Source organism: Podarcis erhardii, assembly GCF_964252035.2.
Source record: "Podarcis erhardii genome assembly, chromosome: 2".
NCBI classification, from domain to species: Eukaryota; Metazoa; Chordata; class Lepidosauria; order Squamata; family Lacertidae; genus Podarcis; species Podarcis erhardii.
This window is the reverse complement of record NC_138498.1, coordinates 125,783,847-125,809,659: the sequence shown is the minus strand read 5'-3', so window position 1 is coordinate 125,809,659 and position 25,813 is coordinate 125,783,847. Positions and strand designations below refer to the sequence as shown.

The following is a 25,813-nucleotide window of genomic DNA, read 5'->3' as shown; positions in this document are numbered from 1 at the left end:
GGTCCCATTCCCTCATGATGATCCTACGGTCCCGGGAGTCCTGAAAAGTCGCGGAATAAAACTAAAAAATAACGGTAGTGATTTGCTTGAAAGTTAGGCGGGGCGAGCCTTTGAGGGGGAGACGTTTTGGAAGATTTGCAGCGGATTAAACGGAAGGACTCCTTCGTGCAGTAGAAACTGTGGAACTCTCTGCCACAAAGGGCATTGACGGCGGCCACCAGATGGATTTAAAAGAGGGTTAGGCAAATTAATGAAGGACCGAGCCGCCATTGCTGTGCTTTGCCATCGCAGTTGGAGGCAGCTGATTGCTTCTGAATCCCCAGTTTCTGGAAAAGGGCAGGAGGGGAGAGGGCTCCTGGTTCGAATCCTGATTGCGGGTTTCCACAGGAGTCTAGTTGGCCGCTGTGAGAACAGGATACCGGACTAGACGGGCCCTTGGCCTTCTCATGTTCTGATGGAGCCTCCAGCGCCAGAGATAGTCTATTAGTGCCAGTGCCTTCCGTTAAGAGTTTGGGTGTAATCCTTGACACCTCCCTTTCCATGGAGGTGCAGGTTACAGCAACAGCCAAGGCGACATTTTTCCACCTTCGCCGCATCAAGCAGTTGGTCCCTTACCTTTCCCGCCCTGACTTGGCCACAGTGATCCCTGCGATGGTCACCTCCAGGCTTGACTACTGTAATTCGCTCTACGCGGGGCTGCCCTTGAAGCTGTCCCAGAAACTCCAGCGGGTGCAGAATGCTGCAGCGAGGCTCTTCACAGGGTCTCTGCCATGGGAGCATATTCACCCAGTGCTTTTCAAGCTGCACTGGCTCCCGGTGGAGTACAGGGTCAGATTTAAGGTGCTGCTTTTGACCTTTAAAGCCCTTCACGGCCTAGGACCCTCGTACCTACGGGACCGCCTCTCCCGGTATGCCCCGCAGAGGACCTTAAGGTCCTTGAATAATTAGCTTAGAGGTCCCAGGCCCTAAGGAAGTCAGACTCTCCTCCACCAGGGCCAGGGCCTTCTCAGTGATGGCTCCGACCTGGTGGAATGCTCTGTCCCACGAGACCAGGGCCCTGCAGGATTTAACCTCCTTCCGTCGGGCCTGTAAGACAGAGCTATTCCGCCTGGCTTTCAATTTGTACCTGGCCTGATCTTTTGTTCCCCTTCCTTCCCTCCCCCTCCCCTTTTTGTGAAGATTTCCCACTCTGGGATCCCACAGCTCATTCTCCCCTGGTCTCCTCGCTGGCCCAAATAGGACTAATTTAGTCAGCTAGCCCTGGTAGTGGATGGATTTCCCCACCAAATTGATTTTTTTATTTTATTCTTATTTACGCTTTCTGAACCAGAATAAATAAATTATTATTATTATTATTATTATTATTATTATTATTATTATTATTATTATCCCTCCATCAACCTGCCTCTCTCCCTCCCTCCCACAGGGTCGTGCTGGAGCGGACGGTGCCCGGGGGATGCCCGGGGAAACGGGCATCAAGGTAAGGCGACCCTCTGGGCGTTGCAGGGGGTTGGGCTAGATGACCGCTGGGGTGTCCCTTCCAAGTTCTGCCGTTCTAGACAAAGGGCCTGTAGGGAATGTGCTTTCATGAGGACTAGCGCCGTCCCCTCGGGATTTGCCATCCTGACCTTGTGAGAAGGGGGGGTCACCTTTCCCTTCTCTCTCCCCGCAGGGCGATCGTGGGTTTGATGGGCTTCCAGGCCTCCCGGGGGAGAAAGGACATCGGGTAAGTGAAACGGGGGAGCCTGCAAGTTGGGGGTCGGCAGCCCCTCCCGAATTGCTCACTGCAGGAGGGTGGGCTCAATGACCTCTGGGGGGTCCCTTGCAACGCCACCATGCTGTGATTCTAACTCATATATATCTGTGTGTGTATGTGTGTGTGTGTATATATATATATATATATATACACACACACACACACACACACACACCATTTTCAAGAGTAATTAAACATATTTTTATATCTTCTTCAATTTTTTTTGACTTCCACCAGTCCTGTCTGAAAATTTTCCAATCTAATCTCTTAGTATACGGTTCTTATTTTCCCTTTTACATTTAAAACTCATAACCAATATCTCTATCTTTTTCTACTTTGTAACACTTCGTATATTTTTCCCTGCAAAACTTCTTGTACTCCTACTAGCGTAATTTGTTGATTACAATTGCTCTCCAATAGTTCATATACTTCTTCCAATCTTCTTTAAATCTCTGGTCCCGCAGGTTTCGAATCCTTCCTATCATTTTGTCCAATTCTGCACCGTCCATTATTTTCGTCTGCTGTTCTTCTTTCGTCGGAATTTCTTCTTGCTTCCATTTCTGGGCTAACAATACTCTTGCCGCTGTGATTCTAACTCTTGGAATACCCCTTTTGCATCTGCGGTGGCTTTGCTCCAAGGGAGTCCTGTGGAACTCCCTGCCACTTTCTATTCCATCAATTCTGTGCAGGCATTCGATAATACGCAGAATCCTCCTTCCAGAGGGATTATTTATTTATTTTAGGCTGGCGTTTATCATACAGTTTTATGTTTTCATTGCTGTAAACTGCCTTGGTTTTTTTAAATTAAAAATGCTACATAAACTAATTCATTTTTTGATTTTTTAAAAAAAATTATGTATTAAATTTTATAATAATTAATGATACAAATCTCATTCATCATGTTATTTATTATTATTGTACCTCTGGACTTCCCTCAACTCCCCTTTTGCTGAGTTATTTAGTTTTATCGTATTCTGCTTTTTCTGCACAAAAATAAAATCCCTTATTATTATTTCTCTAAAATATCTGCTACTCAAATGAAGTTGTGGAAGTTTATTCAAATCCTGCCAGTGAATCCAGTCCATTCTGTTGTTTCTGCAACTAAACTGTAAATGGTTCCCAGACTCTTTTGAAGTCTTTTTTGTCCTTCTCTCGTAGTTTGTCTGTTTATCTGTTAGCTGAGCCAATTCTGCAGAGTTCATCAGCTTTTCTTGCCATTGTTCCTTTGATAGTATTTCTTCCATCTTCCAATATTGTGCAATCAAGATTATTGCCGCTGTTGTAGCATACGTAAATAATGTCCATTTTTCTTTTGGTAGCTCTTGATTTGAAATACCTAACAAAAAAGCTTAAGGGTGTTTGGCAAAATTCATTTTAAACATTTTTTTCAATTCATTGTATATCATTTCCCAATATTTTTTAATGCATCTGCATTCCCACCACATATGACAAAATGTTCCTTCCTTTTCCTTACATCTCCAACATCTGTGATTTTCTTTCCTAAACATCTTTGCCATTTTCACTGGTGTGATTACCATCTATACATAATTTTCATGTAATTCTCTCTTAATAGTATGCAATCTGTGAATTTTATATCAACTTTCCATAATTTTTCCCAACTTTCAAGTTGGATGTTGTGTCCCACATCCTGAGCCCATTTAATCATAACTGATTTTACCTCTTCATCTTTGGCTTCCCACTCTAATAAAATACTCAAAACAAAACAAATTCCTTCCAGTAGCACCTTAAAGACCAACTAAGTCAGTTCTTGGTATGAGCTTTCGTGTGCATGCACACTTCTTCACACGAAAGCTCATACCAAGAACTGACTTAGTTGGTCTTTAAGGTGCTACTGGAAGGAATTTGTTTTGTTTTGACTATGGCAGACCAACACGGCTACCTATCTGTAATAAAATACTATTATGCTTTAACATTCTCTTCCACTATTTCTTTTTGAAATCTGGAGATTGTATAACTAAACCCCTTTTTATTGTCTTCCTTAAAAAATTCATTTAATTGCCTATGGTGTAACCAACTTTGTAAATAGTCTTCCACTCATCATACTCTCTTAATTTGAGTTTACCTTCTTCTTCTGTTAATATGTCAACCAGCTTACTTTTTTGGCCGACTTAAGTGAAAATGCTTCCGTGGGTGACAGCCACCATGGTGTTTTCTGCTCTAACAGATCTTTATATTTTCCCAGACTCTTGTTAATGACTTTCTTATTATATGACTTGAAAAACCTTTAAGTATTTTTCCCTTTCCCATACCATAGATATGAGTGCCAGCCAAATCTATTGTCGTGTCCTTCTGATTCTAACGCTTCTTCTTTTTCTAATTTTATCCAATCCTTTATCCAAATAAGACATGCTGCGTCAAAATACAATTTCAAATCTGGAAGGGAAAAGCCTCCTCTGTTTCTTAAGTCTCTGTGGGCACCACAGTTCAAGAAGGACACTGACAAACTGGAACGTGTCCAGAGGAGGGCAACCAAAATGGTCAAAGGCCTGGAAACAATGCCTTATGAGGAACGGCTAAGGGAGCTGGGCATGCTTAGCCTGGAGAAGAGGAGGTTAAGGGGTGATATGATAGCCATGTTCAAATATCTAAAAGGATGTCACATAGAGGAGGGAGAAAGGTTGTTTTCTGCTGCTCCAGAGAAGCGGACACGGAGCAATGGATCCAAACTACAAGAAAAAAGATTCCACCTAAACATTAGGAAGAACTTCCTGACAGTAAGAGCTGTTCGACAGTGGAATTTGCTGCCAAGGAGTGTGGTGGAGTCTCCTTCTTTGGAGGTCTTTAAGCAGAGGCTTGACAACCATATGGTGTTTCCTGCTTGGCAGGGGGTTGGACTCAATGGGCCTTGTGGTCTCTTCCAACTCTATGATTCTATGATTCTAGTATCTTTAGCAATTTTCCCTAACATGGAAATATTCAACCTTCCCCAGATTTCTAGATTTCATTGCATATTTTCTCATAATTATCTTTATATATATTTATGTTTCTTGTTGTTAACCATATTCCTAGGAATTGAATTTCAATTCTTAACTCTTGGGATAGTTCTTTATTTTCTTCTTCTTTTTGATTTTTAAGAAGTAGCCTAGTTTTCTTCTTGCTATGTTTAAATCCTGCCACTTGACCAAACTCATGTATTTTTTCTATTACATTTGGGAGAGATGTCTTTGGTTCTTCTACAGTGATTACTAAATCATCCGCAAAAGCTTTTAATTTGTATTCATATTTACCTGTCCTAATACCTACTATTTCTTTATCCTCTCTAATATTCCTTGCTAAAAATTCCAGGACCATAATAAATAAAAGTGGTGAGAATGGGCATCCTTGTCTTGTTCTTTTCTGAATCTCACACTGTTTTGTCATTGCTTGATTTACAATTAGTTTTGCTCTTTGTTCTGAGTAAATAGCTTGGACTATATTTCCTATATTTTTCCTATATTCCTATATTTTTCTCTAAATTCCATCTCTTCTAGGTCTTTTTTCATAAAGTCCCAAGAGATATTATCAAAGGCTTTCTCTGCGTCTATAAACATTAGGACCGCTTGTTTTTCATTTCTAACTTCCAGGTATTCTACTATATTCAAAATATTTCTTATATTATCTTTCATTTGTCTACCTGGTAGAAACCCCTCTTGGTCTCTGTGAATATATTCCTCTAAAGCCTTTTTTAATCTGTTTGCTAAGATGTACACAAACAGTTTGTAATCATTGTTTAATAGAGAAATAGGTCTATAATTTTTAACTGACATCAAATCTGATGCCTGTTTTGGAATTAGTGTTATATATGCTTCTTTCCATGTCTCTGGAACCTTCCCTATTTTTAGAATTTCATTCATCACATCTTTTAGAGGGTTCACAAGCTGTTCACTCAGTTTCTTGTAATACTTGCTGATAGCCTATCCGGTCCAAGTGATTTCCCAACTTTTGCTTGACTTACTGAATTTAAGATTAATTGCCCTGTTATTTCTTCATTTAATACTGCTAACTTATTTGTTTTTATTTTTGGTAAATTACTCTTTTTAAGATACAGATAGGTAGCCGTGCTTTAAGGTGCTACTGGAAGGAATTTTTTTATCTTTTTAAGATATTCCTCTATCTTTGATATCTTTTCTGTTCCCTTTTTATATAACTCAGCAAAGTGCTTGACAAAGGCTTCCCTAATTTCTTTTGGTTTTTCTGTTATCTTGCCATTTGCCTTTATTTTGTTGATATAATTTTTTGACTCATTTTTCCTTATTTGCCACGCCAATATTTTTCCTGACTTATTAGCATGCTCGAAATATTTTTGTATGCATCTTTTAATTTTCCATCCTATTTCTTCATTAATAACCATTGAATTTTGCAACAATTGAATTTGCAACAACCAAATTGCCTGTTTTACTGTTTCATTGTTAGGTTTTTTTGCTAATTCTTTCTCTTTTTCTAGAATTGCATCTAAAATTTCTCTTTTATTTTTTTCCTTTTCTTTCTTTTTTGTTGAGTTTTGTTGGACAAACAGCCCTCTCATAACCACCTTGAATAATATTTGAATAATATTTTATAGTTTACCACGTTCACTAATAGATGCCTCTTTTTTTTACAAACATTCTTATACCCTCTAGTATGTGCATTTTTGTATGTATCATCTGGGTGGAGAATTGCATCGAGAATTTTGGAAAAGTGCAAATTTCGAAGGAGTAATTCCGTTTTGGTTTGGGCATCATTCCAAGGAGTGCAAATTAGGCAGCTTCCCATTAAATTGCAAACAAAATCAAATTCATTCCCCCGCCCCTGGGGGCATTAATTTAAATTAATTCAACTTTTTAATAAACAAACAAACAAACAAACAACTTTTGGTTCCCAGCTTATTATTTGTTGGATTAAAATAATAATAATAATAATGGCTACTATCCACAATGGCTGCTTCCCTTCCTAATGCCTCTGGATATCATGGCTGGGAATCGCAGGTGGGGAGAATGGCTGCATCCCATAATAGGCACCTGGTTGACCACTGTGAGGACAAGATCCTAGACCAGATGCACCCTCCCTGCTTGGGCGTTATCCTGCTGCCACGGGGCTCTTAACAACAACAACAAATTATTTAGGCTTTCTTTGGTGCTTTCTGACCACTCCCTGGCAGGTGGAAGTTCAACAGGTGAATCCTTCCACCCTCACTGAATGCACCTGTTGAACTTCTGCATCTCATCCCTCTGGTGGCCCAGACAGAGCCCAAAGGAGCTCGGGTTTCCTGACCCCATTGGAAGTGTCCTGGGCCCATAACCTATTGGCAAAACCTATTGGTGTTTCGCAACTTTCTGACTAGTTGCAGCGCCTTAGCCAGACCTAGCAGAGTAAACGCAGAGTTCACAAAAGCAATTGACAACTTGGCTGCAGACAGGATGGATGAAGCAGGAGCCAGGAACTTGTAGTTAGGTGTTTATTATATACAGTGGGCTATTTACAGGAACCGAACAGAACACGGATCTTTAGCTAGCTCTCTCATACACGACTCTCAGCTCTCAACCTCCAACTCCTACTATCAAACTCGTACTAGCACACATTCCAGTTAACAGGCCATTAATCATTATTCCCGTGAGAGAGCTTGACCAATCATGGAGCTGTCTCCATGCCTCTCTATCACCAGGCAGACTTACTCCTTCACATTGCCTTGGCTGTCGGCCAAACCCTAATTGACTCTGTGTGAGTACCTGCATGTACTCAGATTCCCAACAAACTACGGTTCCCAGAATCCCTTGGGTGACGGAGGCGGGGCCTCATGCAGGGGGTCTGCTCTTCTGTCTCTCTTCTGATCAGTGTCTCTCTCTCTCACCCCACACTAGGGTGACTCCGGATCTCAGGGTGTTCCTGGCCCCCCCGGGGAAGATGGCGAGAGGGTGAGTACCGGCTGCGGGTGCAAAGAGAGGGGGATTTGGGGTGCAGGGAGCATACAGTGGAGTTTGATCCTCCAGAGGTCCGTCCATCAAGAGGGCGTAGAAAAAGGCAGAAATATTCTAGGGGGTGGGGAGCGAGACCCCTGCGAGGTTGCCAAGTTTGGAGCTTCTCATCTTGGAGAAAAAGCCCGGAAGAGGAGGTTGAGGCATGGTAGAAATTAACGAAATTGTGCACGGAAGGGAGGAAGTTCTCTCCATCTCTCATAACATTCGAACTGGTGGACGTCCGGGGAAGCGGAATGTCAGAAGATTCAGCATGGATTTCATTACAGTGGTGCCTCGCAAGAATCCGTTCCGCGATTCTCTTCGTCTAGCGTTTTTTTCGTCTTGCGAAGCAAGCCCATTGACAGCTTAGCGGATTAGCGCTATTAGCGGTTTAGCGGCTTTTAGCGGCTTTTAGCGGCTTATCAGCTTAGCGGATCAGCTGATAAGCGGCTTAGCGGCTTAGGAAAAGGGGGGGAAAGGGGGGGGGACCCGCAGGAACTCGCAAGACATTTCGTCTTGCGAAGCAAGCCCATAGGGAAATTTGTTTTGCGAAGTGCCTCCAAAACGGAAAACCCTTTCGTCTAGCGGGTTTTCCGTCTTGCGAGGCGTTCGTCTTGCGGGGCACCACTGTATTTTTTAAAAAATCATTTTTGTTGATTTTCCAATAAAAAACATCCAATTAATATATCCAATCATAATACTCCAATTAAAATAATAATAATAAAAAAAATCAAATTATAGTCCAAATTGTTGTTTAGTCGTTTAGTCGTGTCCGACTCTTCTAGAACAAATTATAATTATTAATTTTTCGGATCTCCCCACGGTCTGGATCTCTGAAGCATATCTCAACATCTTAGTTCTGCTTCTCCTCATTGTTGAGGATGGATTTCAAAAGTCCATATTCATGCAGGTTAACCTACGGAACTCCCTCCCCCATGATGGCCGCCAAAGTTGGATGGCTTTACAAGGGGATGAGAGAAATTCCTGGAGGGGGAAAGGGCTGTTCATGGCTGGAGGCAGCGAGGCTTCTGAATCCCAGCTGCTCGCAACCACAGGAAGGGAGAGGGGTTCGAATCCTGTTTCCCAATTTCCCACTGTGAGGCCAAGACGCTGACTTACGCAGGCCCTTTGACCTTATATCTTTGCATTTATATATATATATATATATATAAAGCCCTTTTATAACGTATATGTAACAGAGAGAACCCTTGTAACCGCAGGCAAAGACCAACAGGTGAGAAAGAAAACCAGAACGAGTCCAGTTGTACCTGGGTTAAAATGAAAAAGTCCAAGTAAATACTATTGGTGTTATCAGTTTCTCAAGGATAGACTCTTACCATGTTCCAAGATGATGATGATGATGATGATGATTGTGGTTTCCAACAAATAGGAAAGCATCAAAAACATCAGACGTTAAAAACCAAGTATATGCATTATTTTTCAACCTTGAGGACTAGCGACCTGCCCGTTAAAAAAAGCAGGAGCCTTTACGCATACACAGGGATCTTTTTTGGTGGAGGGGCGGAGGCAGCGTTTCCTGAGATGAATTCTGCACACGCACAGAGACCCTGTTGTTCCCCGAGCTCCTTTGTGACTCTGTCTCCCTCCCCCCCCCCCCAATGCAGGGAGACGACGGAGAGGTCGGCCAACGCGGTCTTCCTGGAGAACCGGTGCGTATGGTCCCATTTCCACAAGGGATCTTAGGGTCTGGTCAAGTCTGGGGCCCCTATTGGCGTATCCCAATGGCGGGGGCCTCGTCACCCCAAGCAACGGACAAGGGTGACGAGGGGGCAGGGAAAGCAGGTGGCGAGTCCTCACCTCCTGTCCGAAGTGGTACAGTCCTCCTGACAGCTGGATCGTAGCCACATTGGCTTCTTGCCAACAAGGCCTTAAGCCCCTCCCTCTTCCCCGGAAGCCCCACCCACCCTTAAAATAAAGTTGGCTATTATTATTATTATTATTATAATTTCAAGTACAGTCATACCTCGGTTACAGATGCTTCAGGTTGCGTTTTTTCAGGTTACAGACCGCCGAAACCTGGAAGTACCGGAACGGGTTACTTCCAGGTTCCGGCGGTCGCGCATGCACAGAGGCGCTGAATCGCAATCCGCGTGTGCACAGACACACTGCTGCGGGTTGTGAACGTGCATCCCGCACGGATCACGTTCACAACCCAAGCATCCACTGTAAAACACTGAGCATTGAAAACATGGGCCAGCAGTGTGATGCAGCAGATTCTTGCCAAGCAGAGGGTTGGACTAGATGACTCTAGGGGTCCCTTCCAACTTGACAGTTCTGTGATCCAGCCCCCTGAAGGTGAGTGCCTGACCTTTTCTCTCTCCTTTTCTTCAGGGACCCCGAGGTCTTCTTGGCCCCAAAGGACCCCCAGGGATCCCAGGCCCTCCAGTAAGTGCTGGGGAGGGGGTTTTCCTGCCCCACTGAGCTGCACCCCCAGCCCACCAGCCCTAACCACCTCTTGTGTCTCTGCCTGTTCTCCTGACAGGGTGTGCGTGGCATGGATGGACCCCACGGGCCCAAGGGGAACCTGGTGAGTAATAGTAATAATAATAATAATAATAATAATAATAATAATAATAATAATAATTTATTTATACCCTGCCCATCTGGCTGGGTTCCTCCAGCGACTCTGGGCAGCTTCCAACAAAATATTAAAATACAATAACCTATTAAACATTAAAAGCTTCCCTAAACAGGGCTGCCTTCAGATGTCGTCTAAAAGTCTGGTAGTTGTTGTTCTCTTTGCCATCTGGTGGGAGGGTGTTCCACAGGGCGGGTGCCACTACCGAGAAGGCCCTCTGCCTGGTTCCCTGTAGCTTTGCTTCTCGCAGGGAGGGAACCGCCAGAAGGGTCTGGGCAGAACGATGGGGGTGGAGACACTCCTTCAGGGATACTGGACTGAGGCCATTTAGGGCTTTCAAGGTCAGCACCAACACTTTGAATTGTGCTACTTTGAGTCGCCCTGGGGTGCCTTGTGGTGGGTGCTGGGCGGGCTGCTGTCCCAAACTTCCCTGGGAATACAGGACTCAAAATGCCACTCAGACGAGGAGCTTCTCTGTGTGACCTCGGGCCATTCACAGTCTCTCATCCCAAGGCTGTTGTGAGGACAAAATGGGGAGCGGGTGATCCCACGAGATCGCCTTTCCCCCCACTGGACCACTTCGATTGACTACAAAGTGCCGCACAAGACACTTTCCACGTTTGTAAGAATTTAATATATGACTTTGGTGGCATCTACACTTCAGAACTCCCTGCCTCTTGATCCCAAGAGGGTGTCTGCTTTTGAGGGCCTGCCGAAAACATCCCTGTTTTGATAGTTGCTAAAAAAAAAAATTGGATGTGAATTTTCCCCTGCTTTAGTATTTTAACTTTTTGTATGTTTTAAAGCAGGGTTGTAGATTTCTCTTGATTGTGTGGTTTGAAATCTGCTTTGGATGGTTGTTCGTTTTTTTTAATACAGTCAAGCGGTCTATAAGTTTAAGGAAATGAAGAGAGCGTTAAGAAAACACTGTGTATTCTTCCATGGAGGAAAGTGGCTGGGGATATCGGGGTCACAAATGAGTAAATTGCTCTCTCGCCCCTTTTGAAGCTGTTCTGCAGGGAAGATGGAGATGCTGCGATTTCTGCATTGCCTCTTCTGTACATTGAGGGGGCTCAATGAGGGGCTCCATGCCTGCCTCCCACCCCATAATAACAAACAAACAAACAAATAATAATATTTTATTTATATCCCGTCCTCCCCAGCCGAAGCCGGGCTCAGAGCGGCTAACAACAAAAAAAGTAACATCGTTTCCATAAAAACACAATCAATGAATTAAAATACATTCTAAAATCAATTCATTCTAAAATTAATTCAGACTCAAAGTAATGGCAACCATTGGACTAGAGTTCTGTGAGGATTACAGAAGGAGAGAGGGGGTCAGGCTGTGCCTTGGCCAAAGGCCTGGTGGAACAGCTCTGTCTTGCAGGCCCTGTGGAAAGATGTCAAGTCCCGCAGGGCCCTAGTCTCTTGTGACAGAGCGTTCCACTAGATCGGGGCCATGGCCGAAAAGGCCCTGTCTCTGGTTGAGGCCAGCCTGGCCTCCTTGTGGTCCGGGACCTCCAATATGTTTTTGTTTGAAGACCGTAAGATCTTCTGTGGGACATACCAGGAGAGACGGTCCCGTAGGTACGAGGGTCCTGGGACATGATGCTCCCCAGTTTCGGACTGTGACAATCTGAATCTCTTGTTTTTGACCAGGGACCTCAAGGGGAGCCGGGACCCCCTGGCCAGCAGGGGACACCAGGGACGCAGGTGAGTGAACCCCGCTGGATCAGACCCCAACATCCTCCTTCCCACTCACCTCCACGGCATGAAGTCCGCAGGCTGGCTGGCACGGGGAGATAGACTGCCCCTGAATGGGGAGGTTCCGTACGGCGGCCATCAGGACTGGCTCACAGGCCCCTTTCCTCTCCAGATGCATCGCTTTAAGGAGAAGCTCCAGCTGCCATTCCTCAACCTGGTGCCCTCCAGACGTTTCAGACTACGATTCCCACCAGCCCCACAGGGTGTAGGGAATGGTGGGAGTTGCAGTCCAGGGCCTCAGGTTGGGAGAAGCCAACGCCAAACGCTGCTAGATAGATTTCTGCGTTTTAGGGGGTTGGACTAGATGACCCTGGGGTCCCTTCCAATGCTATGATTCCTGTGTTTGGATCAGCCTTTTGGCTAAGATCTGCTCTTGTCCGTTTAATATCAGATATGTCCTCTACTAAGTGGATTTTTGGAGCTGGGAGATGGCAGAGGGACTGGCTCCGTCTACTCCCCATCTGTGGAGTGTCTTGTGGGTTCAAAAAGTAGAGGGAAGCAACATTTGCAAGCTTATCTCTTTATTCAAGAACGGACAACTTCCAAGAAGTGCTCCTTCGAAGCTGCAGCTTGCCTGCTTCTCTGAAAATGGGCAAATTCTCTTTGCTTCAGGTGGAAAGGGGATACAAAAATGCATCAAACTGGGAGAATTTGCCCAGGAAATAAATTCTTCCCGGGTTTGGTGTGGGGCCTTTTTGACCCTCTCCGGAAATGTCTCTAGAGGAGGCCTCCGGCCGACAACTGTGAGAGCACGATGAGACCCCTTGGGCCCGATCCCACAGGCTCTCCTGACCTTCTGGCCCCAAAGGAACGACCCCAAGCGAGGAAGGATTCGAGGGGCCACCAGAGAGAACTGGGAGGGTGAACGTTTTTGTCCTCGTGTGGGGGGCTCAGGAGAGCGTCTCCAGGAACTCTTCACCCAACCTTCTCCTCTTTCTCCTTCTTCTCAGGGATTGCCGGGACCTCAAGGTGCAATGGGACCTCACGGGGAGAAGGTGAGTTGGGAGGGACCCCGGCTTGCTGACCAAGAGGGGCAGCCGTGCCGAACCCCAAAGCAGAGAGGCGGCCGCTGGGTTAGGTTGGGTGGGGTTGGGTTTTAGGGTTGGTTTGGGTTTTAGGGTTGGGTTGGGTTTTAGGGTTGGGGTGACCATTCTTGGGCTAACGGGATTTTCTCCTTCAGGGCCCCAGAGGGAAACCTGGACTTCCGGGGATGCCTGGTTCTGACGGCCCGCCTGTAAGTACCTGCCCCTCACCTCTGCCTCAGGCCTCCCGTGGCTCAGTGCCCCCCCCCCCAACAAAAACGGGATCCACGTTTAACAGGAAGTAGCTGGTGGCCTTGTCCTCTGCCCTTCTTGGAGTCCCCACTGAAGAGAGAACGCTGAGAAGCCACTGTTTCTGTCAAGGGGAGGGCAATGTTAACATGATTATGGTGGGGTTTTCCTAGTCGCCATGCCAGACGCCAGACCCCGCACCAAGACCTCCACCCACCTGTTATGTACTGAGTTGAATAGGATCCAAAAGGCAGCAGTCTGATTGGTCCTAGAACAATAGGATCCAAAAGGCAGCAGTCTGATTGGTCCTAGAACAATAGGATTCAGAATGCAGCAGTCTGATTGGTCCTAGAACAATGCAGCAGGAACCACCCAATCATGCTCCAGATTGAAGTGAATCCACAACCTGATTGGCTTACAGTAGAATTCCGGAATTAGTCAATCATGTGCAGCCCATTGTGTAAATAATGTATATAAAGCAGATACTTTGAGGGGACTTTCATTCATTCCTCCTCACCACTATGAGCTGAATAAAGAGCATGAAATCACTTTGCGACTCTGAGTATATTTCACCACCCATGGTCACAACCATTCAACCATGTTGCAGCAGTTTCATGGTCAGCCTACCCAGCAACACAAGCGGGTTGGGGCCCTTACGAAAAAGAGCAGGCGTCCATAGGGCCCCTGAGATCCCCCCAAAGGGTGGCCCTTCTGTCCTGGTCATGTCGGCACCACAAAGTGTCACAGATCAGCCTCCCACAGGTAAAACTGTGAAATGTTGGCATGACGGACACTTTCGGGGCCCACAGGGTGCAGTTTCGAACAGGAAGTGCGCTTTTTGCATTCCCTGGTAGCCATGTTAAACAGGAAGGCAGCCATATTAGACAGGAAGTGAGTTGATGTGGCAGCCTTGTTAAACAGGAAGTGAGTTGATGTGGCAGCCATATTAGACAGGAAGTGAGTTGATGTGGCAGCCTTCTTAAACAGGAAATGAGTTGATGTGGCAGGCGTATTAGACAGGAAGTGAGTTGATGTGGCAGCCATGTTAAACAGGAAGTGAATTGATGTGGTGGCCTTGTTAAACAGGAAGTGAGTTGATGTGGCAGCCATATTAGACAGGAAGTGAGTTGATGTGGCAGCCATATTAGACAGGAAGTGAGTTGATGTGGTGGGCATATTAGACAGGAAGTGAACTACGGTCAGTAGTAGTAGTAGTAGTAATATTAATTAATTTCAATTTATATACGGTAGCACCCTTTATCCCAGGGTGGTGTACAACATTAAGGACATAATTCATGTAGTATAATAATAAAAACACAATACAGAGCATAATAATACAGAGCATAATGATAAAATAATCATAATCATCCCACCCCCCACATTTGACATAGCCTGCTAGTCGTATTAGACAGGAAGTGAGCTGCTGCCCCATCCTTTGTGCCTTCTCCTGGCATTTTCCAGCTGAACTCCCATGTCCCCAAACGTCTTTCCCCTGGCAAAGAAGGCCCTGGCAGACTGGCATGGAGATTTGCCCTCTCCCCAAATAGTGGGATTCGAAAAGGAGGCAGCGATCCAAGTCCCATGGATTATTAACTCAACTCCTTCTTGCTCGCTCTCTCTCTCCTTCCTTTCATCCCTTTCTCTTAGGGCCACCCTGGCAAAGAGGGGCACCCAGGCACCAAAGGAAACCAGGTGAGAAGGGGCAGCCCCACGCCCAGCACGTGGCAGCAGTCTAACCAGCGGGGTGATGGAAGTATGAAGTAGCGTCATGAGGCTCTCCCCGCCCACAAACGGCCGTAGGTGGCAGGTCACCAGGCGTGGGAAACGGTTTCTCTGAGCCACTGACACCGTGTGGGTCTCTTCTGACAGTGATGGGTCTTCAAGAGGGAGAACAAGCCTTTCCAGGGTGGGGAGGCAGCTCAGTTTCCAGACCAGAAGTGAAAAAATATCCCAGGAAGAACAAAGTATATCGAAAAAAGGATGCTTTTATTTTTGCACTCCTGCTATGCCCTTTCCAGACAGTAGGTGGCAGGAGGAATCGACACAGAGAGCAGGCGCCTCCTTTTCCATCCAGAAGGAGTCAGTGCAGTTTCATGCATACAAAGCGCACCGTTAACCTGTGGAACTCCCTCCCACTGGAGGCGGTGATTGACAGCTGCCAACCTAGAGGGCCTCAAAACAGGGTTAGGCAAATTCACGGAGGAGGAGAGGGCTCTCGATGGCTACTAGCTGGAATGCCAGTTGCTTGACTCCAGAATCGCGTTCAAATCCTGCTTGCCATTTCCCCACAGGCATCTGGTTATGCCGGAAAAACGGGGGCGTTGAGGGGTGGAGGGCAGCAGGGTCGGTCATTTCCCCATCCTACCCCTTAGCAAACGCAGGCAGAAATCCAGCTTTGACTGGCATGCAGAAGGGGAGCAGCCAGCACCTGTTGAATTTCAGCCTGCCCTGCAGCTCTTAAAAGTCGTGCTGGAGGAGCGGAATGAAATTTGCTGGGAGCCCCTGATCCCTGAGGGTCTTCCGGTGGGCATGGGGGGGGGTGTCCCTCCTTGTGATTCTGAACAACCCTCCTTTCTCCTCTGACCGGCTCCTCCTCTCTCTCTGTGTCTTCCCCTTCCAGGGCCCGTCTGGTCCTCAGGGGCCAGTTGGCTACCCAGGGCCTCGTGGGGCGAAGGTAAGCAAGTGGCTGATTGGCTCGCGGGACTTGGCAGGGCCGGATTTCCCACTGTCTTTGCTTCCGAGGCGCAGGGCTGCCCTTGGGGAGCCTTAGAGAAGTTGGAAGGGGCCCCTGGAGGTCATCTAGCTCAACCCCCTGAAGCCATCCTTGCGGCCTAGGACCCACGTACCTACGTTACCGCCTCTCCTGGCATGCCCCGCGGAGGACCTTAAGGTCCACAAATGACAACATTTTGGAGGTCCCAGGTCGCAAACTGGTTAGGTTGGTCTCAACTAGGGCCAGGGCCTTTTCAGTACTGGCCCCAATGTGGTGGACCGCTCTGTCCCAAGAGACTAGGGCCCTGCGGGACTTGACATCTTTCTGCAGGGCCTGCAAGACAGAGATGTTCCACCAGGCCTTTGGTTTGGACTCAGTCTGACCCTCATGTTTCCCTCCCCTTACGGTTTTGATCTATCGGCTACATTTAAAATGAGGCTGCATTTTAAATTGAATTTTAACCTGTATTTTAAATTGGGTTTCTTTTTCCTATTATGTTTTTACTGTAATTTTACTGCTGTTAGCTACCCTGAGCCCGGCTCTGGCCGGGGCGGACAGGGTATAAATTAAATTTATTATATTATTATTATTATATAAGGCGGCATATGCAGTCAGAATGAAATAAATCGAGAGAACCCTTCCCTCGCTCCTGCGCCACAATTTGTATTTTTCTGCAAATATTTCCCCTGCGATCTTCAGATGGTGGGTGGTATTACAAATCTAATAAATAATAGTAATAAGAAGGGTTGCACACCTTGTAACCACCCTGGGGAAACGGGGCGGTGGGGATTTTTTTTTTTTTTTTTTGCATGAGAGAATGGTGGTCATTTTGGGTGCTGTGATCTCGCACCACAATCTTACCCCCCAAAAGTGCTTTTGGTGGTGATGGGGGGGACATGATTGCACACAAATCACACAAGTTAATTTGGGTGCGTGGCCCGGAAGACATGTGTCTCGGTTTTGGGCCTGGACCTGTTGGGGAGGAGAGACAGGACGGGTATGGCTGGGGGGGGGGGAGGTGGGAGCCTGGAATATAAGACACACCACGGATAATGTCTCCCCCCAAACCCCTCTCTCTCCTCGTAGGGAATGGACGGCATTCGAGGCTTCAACGGCCACAAAGGCGAAAAGGTCGGTTGTTGGGAAGGGAAGTGGCAGTTCAGAAAACAGCAGTGACAACCCCCCAAATCCACATTTCTGTTCAGCTATGGAGAAAGCGTGGAATCCCATAACTGTAGGGTTTGGAGGGACCACCAGGGGTCATCTAGTCCAACCCCACACAATTGCAGCAAAGGAATCGCTGGTTGCCATTCTTGTAAACAAATAAATCTGCCCTTTTCCCCTTATGGGGTACCCAAGAGCCCTTATAGAGTCCTATGTAGGTTCTCCATCGGTCGGAGAAAATAACAGAGGCCAACCAGAGAATATTGAGAAGCAAAGCAGCTTGTAAGCCTGATCTTTATTGATCTGCTGCAACAGGGTGCTCCCCTCACACGCAGGAAAGGAGGAGGACCCAGAACCAAGGTGTGGCTGCCCTTATATAGACATTTTAAATTCCCTGCCCTGAAGCTCAAGACCACGCCTCCTTACATCATACCTACATCACAGAAGGGGTGTAACCCAAGACCACCCCCCACAAACATAATACCTACATCACAGAAAAGGCGGTCTACAGCAGAAATCTGAGTGCATTGTTTATCTTGTATGACAGGTCACCTATTAACGCTCACTTGACTGGATACCCTGGGCAGCCTGGCCAGTCTTTTGCAATGATAAATACTTAGTTCCTAAGCCAGGTCACAGGCTCACACCCTATTCATACACAGACAGACATACCCTTAAGACAGGATTTGTGAAGGAAAAGACAGTGGGGAGGCTTTTCCATTTTCCTTTGACTTTGCAGAGAAAACATTTGGTCAGTTTGGGAATAAAAAATGGTTCCAGGTCGGTCTTCCTGTGCTGATCTATGTACGTGCTTGGTTGGTACACTTATGAACATTTAACATATATCTAAGACCTCGAAATTCCTATCACACCATCCAACTCGGGGGGGGGAGGGGAGCCTGGTGTTCCTTTGGGGTTCTGAGTCTGTGGGGTCCTGAATCCCTCTTAACGCCCCCCCTTCTTTTCACTGCAGGGGGAAGAAGGATTTCCTGGTTTCAAGGGCGACATGGGCGTGAAAGGGGACCGGGTAAGTAGGACAAGCCTCCTCCCCCCTTGTACCCGCAGCCCCCTCCCCTGTTCCTTGTTCCTGCCTCATTCTCTCTCTCTCCCCCCACGATCAGGGCGAAGTCGGCGTCCCAGGATCCCGAGGCGAAGACGGCCCTGAAGGCCCTAAGGGCCGCACCGGGCCCCACGGGGACCCAGGTCCCATTGGGCTCGTCGGAGAGAAGGTGCGGATTCTGGGTGGGGGGGGTGGAGATAAAACTGTAGGGTCCTGCAGCGGTCATCTAGTCCAGCCGCAGGTGGAGATGGACTGGTCCCCCTGTGGTTTTATAATTCGTTGGGAGCCGTCCGGCAGGGAAACCCAGTCAGATGGGTGGGGTACTATTATTATTATTATTATTATTATTATTATTATTATTATTATTATTTCATCTGGTTTTACTCCTTTTTGGGGTTTCAGGGCCTCCTCCCTGGGGGTATAAAGTCTCCTTGCTCACTTTATTTTTTACGTCTCTCTTTCTTGCAGGGGAAACTGGGTGTTCCGGGTCTCCCTGGGTATCCCGGCCGACAAGGACCCAAGGTCAGTATTCCTCCAAATTGGGGACTTGACCTGCCTTACTGTTCAGGGAAGTTTTTAATGTGTGACATTTTAGTGTATTTTTAATCTTTGTTGGAAGCCGCCCAGAGTGGCTGGGGCAACCCAGCCAGATGGGCGGAGTACAAATAAATTATTATTATTATTATTATTATTATTATTATTATTATTATTATTACTGACTCTAGTTACTTTTGCTCTTGCAACCCCCCCCCCAAAAAAAGATATCTTCTCACCAGTGTGTTTCCTTCAGCAAATAACGGCCATAAATCAATTGTGAACACGGAAAACCCCAAATATTTGCAATATTCGGCCATATTCCCTGGATTCTCTGTAAAAGCGGAGCAATCGAAGGATGATGATTTGGGGGTCGTGGGAGCCATTTCCTTCCCCTGCAAAGAAGGGGGGTGAAGTTTCCCTGTGTGGATCTGTACCGGCCCCCTTGTGGCATCACCGGTACCCAACGCTGTGCCCCCCTAATAATGGGGGTGGGCGGAATCGTCCCATCTCCTTGCAGGGAGAGAAGTTGCGCCCGCCCTTCTCCCGCCTCCTTCGTGGCCCCTGCACTCTCTGGGCCCCCCACTCCAATTTCCATAGAATTGTTGTGTTGGAAAAAGCCCCCTGATGCCATCTAGTCCAACCCTTTGCGATGTCCTGGCTGCTCCATGCCAAAAGTCCTCTTCCACCTTGTCTTAACCGCCTCTTCCTCCTCTTCAGGGCTCTCAAGGCTTTCCTGGGTTCCCCGGGACGAACGGCGAAAAGGGGGGACGGGTAAGTGGCCCCCTCCTCCTCGGGGACCTCCTTCTCTCCCAGCCCCCCCCCAAGCAACTTCTCTTTTGGGTCGGCGGTTTCGGAAAGATGTCAAATTTGTTAAACTAAATAGTTTCGAATGGATTGCTGCTGTTCTGATTTTTTTTTAAAAAAAATTAAAAACAAAATTATTAGATGATACCCCCCCAAAAAGAAAAAAAGAAATAGAAGCAATACATAACCATACATAAAACCTACGCAATTTTCCAGAACGCAGATTAGAAAAGAAGAAAGACGAAAAATAAAAGAAAGAAACAAAAACGAAAAAGACCGAAGAGAAAAAATGCTTTTCATAATCAATGATTCCAAATTCACACTTCAGACATTACGATATATAAATCCTAGTTGAAATATTCTAAAAGACTTCCACCACTGTTCTGAATTTTATGGCAGCGGAGTCTTCCTTGGGGGGTCGTGCAGATGTCTGTTCCAAACAGTGCTTTTTCTAGGGTTAGGGGGAGCTGGGGGTGAGTCTATGGAACATAGGGCCCCCCAAAAGTGAATGACTGTTGTAAAGGAAGCCCGAGTTCCGATCCTGCCAAAAGGTGTTGGAGCAGCTGGGGGGAAAAACTAAGCCCCTTTCACAGGCTAAAGCCAAACTGTGTTGATTCGTCGCACAGCTAGAAGGAGGGTGAGGGAAACTGGGGGCCCGAGGGGAGGTAAATGTTTGTGGGGTCCTGCTGTGGATCATCTGCCTTTGTTTCTCCTTGCAGGGGATCTCTGGGAAATTGGGACCCCGAGGCGAGAGAGGCCCCACGGTGAGTAACCAAGGAGGAAGGTGGGGTGGGTCAAATCGGGTGGGGGGCAGTCTTTGCCTTCCTATTCACCACCCCCATTTCCCTCCCCACATCTTAATGGATGCTGGCTTCCTGGTAACCCAGTTGTGGGGGGGAGGTGGGACCCCCACACACTGTCTTTCCCACCCACCTGGAAAGGAATAATGTCATGGGAAGGTTTGCCATGTCAGGATCACCCTAGACCCAAAAATTCCAGAGCCCAAGCCTGAGATGTGGGGGCAGGCCCTGGTGATATCCTGGGGGGCGGATGATGGACCCTAGTAGTTCTTCTCCTGTGTGCTCCCTCCTACTGGTGAGGCCTGGAGACGGAGGTTAATTGGGAGAGGGGAGGGGGGAGCGGAGGAGGGCAGACTCCCCTGAGGGTCTCTGCAATAATTTTCAGAGACGGATGTTAATTGCGAGAGTGGGGAGGGGAGGGGAGGACCCCCCACCCAAGAGGATCTGCAATACCGGCAACCCCCGTATTAGGCGCCACTGATACATGCGCGATCATGCGCTGAACCCGGAAATGACCGTAAGGAGGGCGGGACTGGATCCCCTCAGATGGGAGGGAGGCTGCGCTGGGATGAGTTGCCCCCGGCTCTCCGGATCACTTACTTCTCTCTCTCTCTCTCTGCCCCCTGTTCTTCTAGGGGCCACGAGGCCAGCGGGGGCCACGAGGGGCCACAGGGAAGTCTGGAGCAAAGGTTGGTTTATGGGATATGGGGTTGGGGCTCCTCTCTCTTTGTCTCTGGACTCAGCTATACAGCTGCAAATATAACGTTTCAAGTGTGTTTTAAGTGCGTTATACAAACGTGACAGTGGATGGCGATGTTGAGCTAACCACAAGTTCAATATATATCTTAAAACGTTTTTTAGAATAGCATTTCCACAGCGTGTTTTATATATGTTTAGATTCAGCCTCCCTTTCAAGGGGCCTCGTGGGTTCCCTCAGGGCTGGAAGGGGCGATTCTGTGTTTCTAAATAGCTTCCTTTTCATCTCATCCTCATGCAGGGCACCTCGGGCAGCGAAGGACCAGCCGGGCCCCCCGGGGAAAGGGTGAGTAAACAGGAAGGAAAATGGGGGGGTTAAGGAAAGATGGAGGAGGAGGAGGAAGGAGCCCCCAGTGAGAATCTCAGGGAATTAAGAGAGAACCGAGGCTCGAATTTAAAAGTGCACACCATGTGAACGTCCAGTAGCAGGGAGTTCCAAAGGTCACAGCTGCCTTTCCTCAGGCATTGCTGCTCTGGAATCTGGGTGGTGATGGCGCATCTGGATCCAGCACAACGTTTATTCATTTTATGTATTTGTTTTGTGACATTTATTTACTGCTTGACTGTAAACAAACAAACAGCCTCCACATGGTTTGCAAAAAAGAAAGAACAATAAAATTGTCAATGAGAAAAATTAACAGCAATAATTGAGGACTTTGAGAAAGTTAAACAAGCAGATTAAAACTCACACCGCCTTCTAAGCCTCTGGGTATAAGGTTTTGAGCACGGCGAAGGCAGCTGCCTGCTATCAAGTGTCAGGGAGTTCCCAAGGGCAGGCCCTGCCCAACTAAAATTTCTAACTTTTATCAATGCAGTTGTTATGTGTTGCAGGTCGCTCTCTGGGTGCTGCTGCTACTTAGGGGTCGGTTTGCCCTGCGTCACTGTCTGCTTAGTCGGTAGAGCATGGGACTCTTAATCTCAGGGCTGTGGGTTTGAGAGCCACGTTGGGCAAAAAGGATTCCTGCTTTTAAAATTATTCTTATTTATCGCATTTGTATACCGCCCTGTGCCCACGGGCCTCAGGGCGGTGACAACATAAAATCACAAAATCTAAAAATGCATAATATAAAAAACCCAGTAACACCCCCCCCCCCTTACAGGGGGTTTGTCCAGATGACCCTTTGGGGTCCCAATGGTTTTAGGAAGCCTTCCGTTTCCCCCTCCACCAGCTGCTTCTCAATGTTTCCTTCTCCTTCTGCATCTTCCTCAGGGTCAACCGGGACCACAAGGACCAAACGGATTCCCTGGGCCAAAAGGACCTCCGGTGAGTTCCCGGTTATCTGCCGCCCCACTCTGCCCACCCCCACCGGTCACTCCCTCCTCTGGCCACCCACTGACCCTCTTGTCTTCTTTGCCCACAGGGCCCCTCGGGGAAGGATGGTCTGCCCGGACACCCTGGCCAGCGGGGAGAAGTCGTAAGTTACTCTTTGCTTACTCTTTGCTTATTACTCCTAGTACTCCTACTCCTAGTACTCCTACTCCTACTCCCTCTCCTCTCCCCTGGTGGCTTCCACTCAGCACCCCATAATAATCTTTGGGAGAAGCTGGCAAAGTGCAGGCTAGACGACGTCGCTGCAAGGCGGATCTGTTGGCTAACCGAACTCCAAAGAGCAACATTCGTTTCCTTATGAAAGTTCAGTGGTACCTCTGTTTTCGAGCGTCTGGGAAGCCGAACATTTCGGTTTCTCAATGCCGAAAACCTGGAAGCAGCTGCTCTTGTTTTTGAACACGCCTTGGAAGTCGAACGGCTTCCGCTGTGTGTTTTTCAGTTTTCACCATTGAAATTGACACTCTCCCTTTGTGCCTCGGTTGTCGAACGTTTTGGAATTTGAACAGTCTTCTGGAACGTTTGACAACTGAGATAACCACTGTATTTCTACCATAGAAGTAGATCACAGCAGTTTGCGATTATATAAAGGTAAAAACTATTAAAAAAAGTAAAAGCAAGCCAAAGAATTAAAAACAAACACTAGTAAAACATCGCAGAAGGACCAATTCGTAATCACCTGGTGGAATCAAAAGGTTTCCAGCAGGTGTTGAAAAGCTGGTAGGTCTCCAGTGGCAGAGAGTTCCACAGGGATGCTCCGATGACACCAAATCCTTGGATTCTCATTGTGGTCAAATGAGCCTCACCAACTTGGGGAATGACCAATGGCACTCAGGAATTGAGCTGAGCTATAAAGGTTCAGGCGATCCCTTAGGTGACCTGGAAAGATTTGCTTCCTCAGGATCCCCCCAAAGTTAATACACTCAGAGTTGAGTCACTCTGAGTGTGCTTCCCCCCCCCTTTTTTTTGCCTTTGCGCTCTGCACAAACTCGGGGGTTTTCACGCACTTGACGGCTGGCCCTTGGTGCGTCGAAAACTCTGCTTTCAACGGATCTCCCTCACTCCTCCATCACATCTCATCCCACTTCTGACACCATTGTGGACATCAGGTCAGGCAGGAGGAATCCCACCAAGAGAGAGTAGTGTTGTAAACAAAATCTGCCCCATTCCCCTTATGGGGTATCCAAGAGCCCATATAGAGTCCTTATGTAGGTTCCCTATCGGTAGGAGAAAATAACAGAGGCCAACCAGAGAATATTGAGAAGCAAAGCAGCTAGCAAGCCTGATCTTTATTGATCTGTTGCAACAGGGTCCTCACTCACCACAGACAGGAGGGAGAAGGAACCCAGAACAATGGCGCACAAGGCCTTATATAGAAATTTTAAATTCCCTGCCCTGGAGCTCTAGACCACCCCTCCATACATCATACATACATCACAGAAGGGGTGTAACCCAAGAACACCCCCCAGATACATCATACCCACATCACAGAAAAGGCGGTCTACAGCAGAAATATGAGTGCTTTGTTTATCTCCTGTCTGGCAGGTTACCTGTTAATGCTTACTTGATTGGATACCCTGGGGAGCCTGGCCAGTCTTTTGTAATGATAAATACTTAGTTCCTGAGCTAGGTCACAGGCTCACCCTATTCAAACGCAGACAGACATACCCTTAAGACAGGATTTGTGAAGGAAAAGACAATGGGGAGGCTTTTCCATTTTCCTTTGACCTTGCAGAGAAAACATTTGTCAGTTTGGGAATCAAAAATGGTTTCAGGTCAGTCTTCCTGTGCTGATCTATATATGTGCTTGGTTGGTACATTTATTATATATCTGAGACTTTAAAATTCTTATCACAGTTGTAACCTTCCCCCCCTTCTTTCTCCCCCTCATAGGGATTCCAAGGCAAGACCGGACCCCCTGGAGGACCGGGGGTTGTGGGCCCTCAGGTAAGGAGACGGGGGTCACTCTTCCCCTCTCCAGCACCAGCAGAGCAGCCAAAAAACTGACCCTGGGAGGGGATGGTCAGAAGATGGCAAGGGCGGGGCCTGTTCTGTTTTAATCACCTGTATTTTAACAGATTTTAGTTTTTTATATTGTTTTAGTTCTGTTTAGAGTTTGATGACTTTAAAACAATTACATTGAATACATTTCTAGTTTAGTTTGATGTCTTTTTTATAGAACTTTTTATTAGTTTTTTAACATACCATTTTCAACAATAATTGAATGTACTTTTACACTTATTCAGTTTTTTTGACTTCCATCAGTCCTGTCTGAAAATTTTCCAATCTAATCTCTCAGTATGCATTTCTTATTTTTCCTATTACATTTCAAACTCATAACCAATATCTCCATCTTTTTCTACTTGGTAACACTTTGTATATTTCTCCTTACAAAACTTCTTGTAGTCCTACTGGCATGATTTGTTGATTACAGTTGCTCTTCAAATAATTCATATACTTCTTCCAATCTTCTGTAAATCTCTGGTCCTGCAGGTTTCGAATCCTCCCTGTAATTTTGTCCAATTCTGCGTCGTCCATTAACTTCGTCTGCCATTCTTCTTTTGTTGGAATTTCTTCTTGCTTCCATTTCTGGGCTAACAAAACTCTTGCCAGTTTAATTTGATGTCTTAATCGATTGGAAGCCACGCAGAGGGGCAACCCAGTCAGATGGACAGAATATTATTATTAATATTAATGTTATTTTATCTGTGCAAGTTACATTGAGTCCTGCCTTGGGGAAAAGTCGGGATATAAATGCAGCAGCAGCAATAACAACAACAACAAACTGTGAATAAATAAATCACTAATAATATAAATAATAATAAAATCTCTCCTTGCTCAGGGGATTCGATCCTTGGAGGTTTTTAAGCAGAGGTTGTCTGGCCGCCCGTCATGGACACTTTAGCTGAGATTCCTGCATTGCTGGGGGTTGGTCTAGATGAGTCTTGGGGTTCCCTCCATACCCTACAACTCTCTGATTCCTTGGCAGGGCCCCGCAGGAGAAACAGGCCAGATGGGGGAGAGGGGCCACCCCGGCCCTCCTGGGCCTCCCGGAGAGCAAGGCCTGCCTGGACCCTCTGGGAAAGAAGGCACAAAGGTAAGTCCTGGGCGGGGGGAGCGGGGTCTGGGTGCGAGGGCAAGGGCAAGGGCTCATGGGCAGCCCAGCAGGGGGAGGCGGGGGTGGGGTTACGGGAAAAATCTAGGTGCGAGGCTGCTCAGTCACCCAGCTCATTGGGCAGAGCCTGTGGGTCCCTGTGGAATAATAATAATAATAATAATAATAATAATAATAATAATAATAAATAGTAATAATTTTTATTTATACCCCG

General features: G+C 46.9%; 1 protein-coding gene across 1 annotated transcript in view; it reads left to right on the top strand.

Moving 5' to 3' along the window:
- Window positions 1-25,813, top strand: part of COL11A2 (collagen type XI alpha 2 chain) — a 99,323-nt gene that overhangs the window by 43,781 nt on the left and 29,729 nt on the right. The window contains exons 17-39 of the mRNA XM_081849104.1: window positions 1,427-1,480; window positions 1,673-1,726; window positions 7,594-7,647; window positions 9,315-9,359; window positions 10,042-10,095; window positions 10,193-10,237; window positions 11,948-12,001; window positions 13,003-13,047; window positions 13,233-13,286; window positions 14,971-15,015; window positions 15,944-15,997; window positions 17,123-17,167; window positions 18,174-18,227; window positions 18,322-18,429; window positions 18,729-18,782; window positions 19,515-19,568; window positions 20,321-20,365; window positions 21,037-21,090; window positions 21,399-21,443; window positions 22,368-22,421; window positions 22,519-22,572; window positions 24,378-24,431; window positions 25,474-25,581. Coding sequence (XP_081705230.1) covers window positions 1,427-1,480; window positions 1,673-1,726; window positions 7,594-7,647; window positions 9,315-9,359; window positions 10,042-10,095; window positions 10,193-10,237; window positions 11,948-12,001; window positions 13,003-13,047; window positions 13,233-13,286; window positions 14,971-15,015; window positions 15,944-15,997; window positions 17,123-17,167; window positions 18,174-18,227; window positions 18,322-18,429; window positions 18,729-18,782; window positions 19,515-19,568; window positions 20,321-20,365; window positions 21,037-21,090; window positions 21,399-21,443; window positions 22,368-22,421; window positions 22,519-22,572; window positions 24,378-24,431; window positions 25,474-25,581 — 1,287 coding nt within the window. The remainder of the gene's footprint in view (window positions 1-1,426; window positions 1,481-1,672; window positions 1,727-7,593; window positions 7,648-9,314; window positions 9,360-10,041; window positions 10,096-10,192; window positions 10,238-11,947; window positions 12,002-13,002; window positions 13,048-13,232; window positions 13,287-14,970; window positions 15,016-15,943; window positions 15,998-17,122; window positions 17,168-18,173; window positions 18,228-18,321; window positions 18,430-18,728; window positions 18,783-19,514; window positions 19,569-20,320; window positions 20,366-21,036; window positions 21,091-21,398; window positions 21,444-22,367; window positions 22,422-22,518; window positions 22,573-24,377; window positions 24,432-25,473; window positions 25,582-25,813) is intronic.